We start from the raw sequence: 8,119 nt of genomic DNA, 5'->3' as shown, positions 1-8,119 counted from the left end.
ATAAACGAGTTTCTAGCTGTGTTGGGCTAGGTGGTAACTATGAACATTTCGTGACTAGGGTCATGGATAATGTATATTTAAAGGAATCACATTTTTGTTTTTAATAAATTGAAATCTGTAAGTATTTTTTATTAGCCATATTTTTTTATTAAAAAAAATTCAATTTCAATAAATATTTCTTTTTTTAAATCTACTTTAAGCCCACATAAACTTGAACATTTCATTTGGTTTTATCAGCTGCACACGCCCCGATAATTTCAATATACTCGTATTTACATAGAATCTTTCTCTCAGGCTCATAAATTTAATGTCGAACCCTGTTAAAGCCAAAGCCAAGCACTTGTCTGCGATAAATCAAATCCAATTTAATTTTTGGCAACATTTCAACCCTCTTCTGACAATATGATAATCCAATGAGGAACACTTTAAAAAATCTAAAATATGAAAAAATCAATTGAACGCCCTCAGACTTTCACACAGCTGAACATAAATCAATTGAATTTAAGTTTAAGCTCCAGCTCATTGAAATGAATGTTGTCAAAGTCGCTCCCACGCTCGGTTTCGGGGCAGGAAGCGCAAGGCCAAGCTAACGGTGCTCCCGGGGGACAGGAAGCGACGGTCAGTTAAAAAGCAACAACACACAACACACACACACGCAGTGCCAGGTCTATTAAATAAGGATACAAATATGGGTAGTTGCATGTCACGTGTGCTTTTAATTGATTTCCTCATTTACAGCTGGCGATTTGCATGGGAAAGTGCCGTTGAAGTTTTCCAGGGAAAAGGCTTGCCGCGTTGCCCATTAATTAACTAACGCGCCCAACAAATATTGTGTTAATATCCATAAATTCAGGTCCAAAACAGGCAAACCTTAACCCTTTTGTCGCCTGCGTGTCAGTTCGTCAGTCCGTCCGGCACTTCGTCTAAGTCTGTATGCAATTTGCATAGAATGTTTCTCAAAAATAAGAGAAGCAAAACCGCCCCATTGTCTGCGACATTCCTTGGACGCACTGGAGCGTAACCCAACCCGGGTCCAAGCCATAGCCTCAGACCAGCTCTCAATGTAAATAAAAATGTATTTATTTTTATTTGTATTTGTATTTTTATTTAGCTGCACGCGTTAATTTATGCCACAGAATATCAGCGTCTTTTCTGACATTCTGCCGTAAAACCACATCCGAAAATTATACAATAAAATGTAAAATAAACTCGTTGTTATTGTTGTTTTTGTTGTTGTTGGTAGTAGTTCGAAATTGTTATTGTTGTTATGTATTTGCTGGAAATTTATACAAACATCTGCGCTGCCATTGAGCTAACCGCAAACCGATTGCAGCGCCAGTCGAGGCCTCAATTCAGTCTTCGGTCTTCGTCTTTAGTCTTCAATCTCCTCCCTGCTGTCTTCAATCTTCTCCCGTTTGCTTGTCAGTTACCATCCACCATCGTGGAACCTTGTCAAACTGCCAGCCAATATCTGTGCTGTCCATACCCACAAGTAGTCAATCCAACTGACAATCAGACACTCCATCCAACACTCCGTCCAACACTCGCCCAAAAACGGAAGCAGTTAAGCTTTGAATAATTTATGAAAATCGCTTCTGTTCCTTGGATAGAGCCAAAGTTGCATATCAATTTTTGATGGCTTCTGCTGAGAGTTGAAATCGTCAAGGAACTTTATTTCACACTCTTTTCTTAATTCTTTTATTTTTTTTTTTGGTATAATGTATTCCATCGATTGGCATTTATTGTGAGCTGTCAATATCATATGATGTATCCACGTAAAACTAACTATTTATATTTTAATGTGTATATTTATATATCGTACAGCTTTTATCAGTCATTTATTTTGATTTGATTTTTTATTCCTTTCTCAAAATGTAAATTCAAAGCATTAATTTATTCTCATTTTTTTTTTTATTATTTTTATAAATTAAATACAATTTTGGAATTACAATAGTTATTTAATAGATCTTTAACAAATCTAATTTTTTATTTAATTTTAAATAAGTAGCATTGTATCTTTAAGGTATATTTCAAATACATTACAAATTTAAAGTAGAAATATAGAATCTAATTCAATTTATGTTTTCAAATATATTTCAAATACATTAAACTATATTATTTGATATTTTTATAAATTTTGGAATCATTCCCTTATACCCTGTAAACAACTTTGTTTACTATTAGAGAATTTTCAAAGTTTATGCAATCATAAATTGCAAAGAGTTCCCTATTTTCAGCAGCTAAAGTCACTAATAGTTCTATCCTCTAAAGATTATTAATTTTGTAGCGCATATTTGTAGATTAAATGAACCGATACCCAAAATATACATATGAATTCAGAAAACAGACAATACTGGGTTGGATTGTGGATCCAACACTTCCCATTATTCATTTAATATGCCAATGACAACGTTTTATGCTTCTAACCGCACAAATATCCACTTGACTCGTTTGGTCGCCAAATATGGGCAGGTATTCAGGCAGTCAGGCAGTCAGACCGACTTGTGGCCAGTTGGGGTTTTGTTGGGGACTTTGTGGTGTGGCCACTTCCTAATTTGGTTCCGCTTTTTATTGTCGCAAGCTTTTTATTTATTATTTAATTTACTAACGCTCGTGTTGAATGCCAAATGCAAAGAACATTTCATGTTTTGTATGCCAAATGCAAATACCGGTGGAAATTGATACCGCCCCCTCCACACTTGGCCAAATAACGTTGTCAACAAATTTTGATGGTTAAAAGAAAATGAAACTGACATGAATAACCATAACGGAAGTTCTACTCATAGCTACTGTGGCATGCAACAGCCTGCCATATTTGGTAGCACACTCACTGGGAACCTTCAAGCCAAATATTTGATTTTTTGACTTAAAATCCTTTCTATTTCCATCTTTAGCTGTGAGTTTTCCCAGTTTCGAGCCTCGTCTCCCCGCATTCATTAGGAACAGGAACAACAACCTTTTATATGCAAAGCTAAGAGCTAAATTAGTGCGCTTTAGTTGCAATAAATTCCCAGTGGAAACCAGCAATGGAACTGCCTGCTCGCATACCAGAGACGCTCAACTTCCGGGCCGAGAGACTTTGGCTTTGGGAAAGAATGTGACCGTCATAGAATTTATCTCAGCTTTTGCTACGCATAGCTCAGCCTGTGAGAATGGGTCATGGCTTTGAGATTATTGTAGTAACTCTTGTTTGTTATTGTTGTTGTTGTCCGCATACCAAAGCATTAGTTGCAAGTACAAGTACAGTCTAAAGTGGGCTAGTTGTGGGTGCACAAATCTAGCACCACAGCGATTTCTCAGTGAACTATCTTAAATTATATAGATAATATTTAACAAAATTTTCATATCTTCAATAAGATTTGCGTGAAAGTCAAAAATTTTGCGGAAAGACTTGCATACTCTTTGTATATAAATAGAATCCCCGAATTTAGGAACATGCACACATTCAGCAATCGATTACAATCGTAAATTAATTATTCTGATAGCTTAATATATTTTTTATTTTATCAGAGATGATATTCATGTGTAGAATGTGCTTTAATAAAATAGTTAGTTTAAGCTTATATCGCAGAGCAAGATTTCGCAAAAGTATTGTTATTATTTATATAATTTTGCACAAGTAACGTTTCCAACTCTAATATTATTATTGTGATATTTTTGAAATAATTTGAGTAAGTACATATATATTTAATTAGAGTACTTTTTTCAGATATTAAAAGAATAAATTCATTGATAAATTGATAATGAAGTAGATAAATATAAAATATTATACTAAGCTGAAGACTTTACCAATAGATACAAACAAACCCTGGAAATAACGTAAAAAATTAAATTAAATAAAGAATAATTAATTTTAATAATAAATTTTTGTATTTCTCGATAAAAGTTTAATTGTTAGTTTTAATTCTAAAATGTCATTGTATTCTCCACATTAGTTAAATAACTTTTTCTCGAGCAATAGTAAAACAAATATGCTTTTATGTGCAGACAAAAATACATACAAACAAGTTTAGCTGCGTGCTTGCATGAAATTCTTACCTACATTCATAAAAACTTACATCCATATTGAAACTACTTTATGATCATTAAATGCAAGTACATATATAAAAAACATCTTTAAATGTCGCAAATCATTTCTATGGCTATGTGTGTTTGTATGTGTGAGTGCAGGCAATGAACTCTATTATTGAATTTGAAATGGCAGACACAAAACAAAAGACTTAGGCAACGAACTTGTCGCGCTAAGCGCATGCCAAAAAACCGGTTCTTAGCCCAAAGCCAAACGCATTTTCGTTTGCTCGCACACAGTGCAACGGTTGTTTATATCCCCAATACTCGAGGAGCGCCACCGCCAACTCCTCCCACTAACAATATTGCTCTCTTTAGGCCCACAAAAGAGGCGAGTATTTTTTATAGGTGCATTGCCTTTAAAATGAACAGAAGTTTTGTAGTCGCAATCCCTATTGCTTTTGCCTCTTGCCTTTAAGATCATCTACGCATTTGCTCCCTTTTTCCCATGGCTGGACAAGTACAAACTTGTTCATAACATGAGTCATGCTTTGAACCGGTGCCATTTGGTGCCTGGCACTGAGAAGGCAAGAGCAGAAGGAGACTGAGAAGAATTTTCTGCTGTCGATTCGATGAACAGGCACAAACATGTATTTCACAAGTTTGTGCATGTCTTGCTTCACAGATCTTCTGTCTGCCTTTTTGGGCCTCTGCCCTGCCCTTTTGTCTCTCTATGTCTGTGCTAATTTGTTGTTGCGTGGGAATATGTATAGGTATAGATAGATCTGAAGTCTTATCCTACACACAGATTAGTTGAAAATATTTCACAACATTTCAAGTGCAAATTGTGCTGGTATTTTAGCCAGCTTGTCACACGTCGCTTGTTTAATGTAAATTAAGAACGCAGCTCCATTTATGGACGGAACTTGTACCGGACCCAGTACAACAAAAACTGGTTTACAATTAAAAAAATTGTGCTCTTATTTTTCAGATTTTTCAGTTGCTTTTATTAAAAAGAATAAGGCTGAAATTAATTATTTATGCGCTCATGATAGCTACAATAAAAGCAGACAATGGGCGGCTTGGCTAGCCAAAGGCTTCTACCAGTTAAGTAACTATTTACTTTTACCAAGAATCCATGCCATAATCAAGCTCCAGACGCAAAAACGAAAGACTCAGGGCACAAACTTGGCATAGCTCACTCAGAAAAAAAAGTCTTCACACTTCAGTTGGCACCCACCGCGTCAGTAGGGTGAGCCATATGAGTCCATAACGCGTGCCAGCGTCACCTACAAGGGGTAGCCTATGGGCAGCTGGGCAGCTGCAGGCGCTGCCAGATCGTCATACACGAGTTAACAGGCAATGCCCCGTTCTCTGCATTCTCCCCAAAAGACCCGCATAAATTAAGCAAGCAAAATGCAATAAGGCACATTTAGAATTAAAAATACACTGAAAAAAATATTTTGAAAAAATAAATTTAATTCGATATATCGTATCTAAGAAGCATTATTGAAAGATATTTTAAATATTCTTCTCTAAAAAAATTACTAACAATTAATGTTTTTATAATCTAAATGTAGACTAGCTTATTATTTTTAATTTGAATTGAAAATAGTTTGCCAAAAAAAAAAAAAAATCTATTTTTTCATAGCTTAGTTTTAATAGTCAGTTTGTAAAGTTTAACCAAGTTTTTTTATTGCAGTGCAGCGAATGCAAGTGGCCCTGAACAAGTCCGCTGCACTTTTGGGCTTGTTATTATTAGCGGCGCATGTCGACCATGACATTTGTTCAAAATGAAAAAAAATGCCAGACTCAAAAGCAGACCCATGCCCAGACCATCCATAGTTAAATACATATAGTCAATGCCCCTATACGAACCGACCCGTGCTTAGTTCGAATTTGATGCCTTTTAGACCCGAACGCAGTCTAGCTTGAAATGGTCTTTACTTGCAACATGCACAACAAATTTTCCAATAACCTACCAAAAAAAAAAAAATAAATAAAATAAATACACACGAATTGCAAAAGTTAATCAGGCAATGGTCAAGTCATCTGTGTAGTAAAGCCAAATGGAGGGCGGGGGCAGTTCCACATTGCATTCCTCATCATCTGTCAGTCCGTTCTCGTCTAGGGTACCGTTCAGGTTCAAAACGCCACAGATCTTGGCCTGTTTGTGAAGTAGAAGCAGAATTATGGCATGTAGAGTATTTAGAAATTGTCTTACGCCATTGGAGAACTTGCGCCATTCGTAGCTCCCTGCGTGATGGTTGTAGCGCAATTTATATTTCTGTTGTATATCATAGATACTATCCTCATCGCAGACATTCATGAACTGCACTTTAGCCGTCAGCGCATTGATAATGCGAATGCGACGAGGACGTCTTGTGATGCGACCAACATGATAGAGAGGATCCTGACTCCACATGGCGTGCTTGGTGCGAGAGAACTCGCTGATAGCCACCTCCAGAATGGGGGGGAAAAGCACTCGAGGAAGTCCCGAATTGGGAGAGATCTCAGTGCGAGGCTCGCCATTCTCATGGAATAAATGGGTAAGATCCTTGCCAGCATGTGCTACCAGATAGTCCATGTTCTATGAAAAATTTAAGCATTATTGAGATTTATAATGAATACTGTGAATGGTTAGTGAGCTCACGCGATTCCAGTGATCCAAGCGATCCTTGATCATTGGCGTCAGATCAAAGACATTCTTATGTATGACAACCCAACAGTCATCTTTGCGATTGTGCGTCACAATCTCATCCATGAGATAATAACGCATCGGCTTCAGCGGCTGCAACATCTTTTCTTTTATCTATGTATAATCAAAAATTAATTTTATTTGAAATGTGTTTAAATTGCTTAACAAAACGTTGCCTACTGCAAAATCCAAGTACTCACTCGACCTGGAAGAGACCAATTAATCTCGATGCATTCCAGAAGTCAGCTGCAACGAAACAATTTCTAATTTCACTAGCCAAGGCATCAGATTTTTCAACTGCATAATTAGCCGCCAATTGTCAAGGCATCAACGCTTCTCGAAACCATCAATCCCTAGTTATAAATAGAAGAGAAATAGATTAATGATTGCTTGCATTTTTGGGTCCAACCACACTGAGGTTGAAGACTTTAAAAAGACAGTTTTATTGATGAGCTCTCGAGTGCTTAGAGTGGAGTCAACCTCGAGATTTTCTTCGTGACACGATTAGAGAATCTCTAACTTACATGAAGATATATATTCAGAAAATCTCTGAAATCGAGTAGCTCTTCGTGACACATTATGACCATTTTTAACATATAAAATTATATATTTGCAGAGAAATTTTAGATTATAATGATATTCTTTTAAAAAATCTATGATATGTTGTAGCCATAATAGTTGTCCTTCTTTAAAATATAAGAATAACATATTTTCAAAGAATCGCGTGTGTTCTCTCGTGGCACAACAAGACTATCTCTAACCATATCTGTGATAATAATATATTTTCCACATATTTACCAGACCTTTAGCTTCAGTTATCGCTACAAAAGCTTCTGGAACGTGTCGAAAACGTGGGATATATGACGCACTTGATTTGTCTTTGGGTCAAGCAAAGTTTAGAGAAGTTTAAGCGCTGACAGATGGTATCGAAAAAAATGTTAATGTTAAATGTTAATTCTCTTTAACTTCTCTCACATATGTTGGCAAATTTCCCATTTGATTTTCGCATACACGACCAAAATGTATAATAACAGTTGTGGAGGATCTGCAACCCTCAAATCTAACAGACAAACCGCCCTCTTAATTTGAGGCATAGATTACCAACAGTTGGCCATGATATCGCATCTCGTAGCTCGATAGATCTGACATGAGCTGCTCTTCTCATAAATTATACCACACTTTCATAATTGTTTACGTAATAATTTGATGATCTAAGCGTGCTGTTGCACCCTCCACATGCCACAAAGGCATGCAACATTCTAAGTTATGAGTGCCGATGAAGTGGTTCTAATTCTCTCTTTTATCTTTTGGTTCTACTCTTTGCCATGTGACCACGTCAGCTGCATCGAGATGTCTGATGAATTGCCGAAAGTGATCACAGTTTGTGGGTTGCCACCCTGTGGTTACCACCAA

General features: G+C 36.5%; 1 protein-coding gene across 1 annotated transcript; it reads right to left on the bottom strand.

The window, feature by feature from the left end:
* Positions 1–5,911: 5,911 nt before the first annotated feature.
* LOC117780896 (cytochrome b5 domain-containing protein 1) lies at positions 5,912–6,882 on the bottom strand. Its single transcript, XM_034617585.1, has 3 exons — positions 6,662–6,882; positions 6,233–6,598; positions 5,912–6,175 (listed from the first exon to the last, which is right to left on the bottom strand). The coding sequence occupies exons 1-3, from the start codon at positions 6,806–6,808 to the stop codon at positions 6,041–6,043; spliced, it is 648 nt and encodes a 215-aa protein (XP_034473476.1). The 5' UTR covers positions 6,809–6,882; the 3' UTR covers positions 5,912–6,040.
* Between the last annotated feature and the right edge of the window lie 1,237 nt (positions 6,883–8,119).

Source organism: Drosophila innubila (genome assembly GCF_004354385.1).
Source record: "Drosophila innubila isolate TH190305 chromosome 2L unlocalized genomic scaffold, UK_Dinn_1.0 4_B_2L, whole genome shotgun sequence".
NCBI lineage: Eukaryota > Metazoa > Arthropoda > Insecta > Diptera > Drosophilidae > Drosophila > Drosophila innubila.
This window is presented reverse-complemented; position numbering and strand designations above follow the sequence as displayed.

Bases quoted from the DNA above. Each gene is read 5' to 3' on its own strand.
- LOC117780896 (XM_034617585.1), bottom strand. From the start codon at position 6,808: ATGTTGCAGCCGCTGAAGCCGATGCGTTATTATCTCATGGATGAGATT. The intron at 6,599-6,661 runs GTGAGCTCACTA...AATTTTTCATAG, and splicing joins GCTTGGATCACTGGAATCGC to AACATGGACTATCTGGTAGC. The intron at 6,176-6,232 runs GTAAGACAATTT...CTTCACAAACAG, and splicing joins GGCGCAAGTTCTCCAATGGC to GCCAAGATCTGTGGCGTTTT.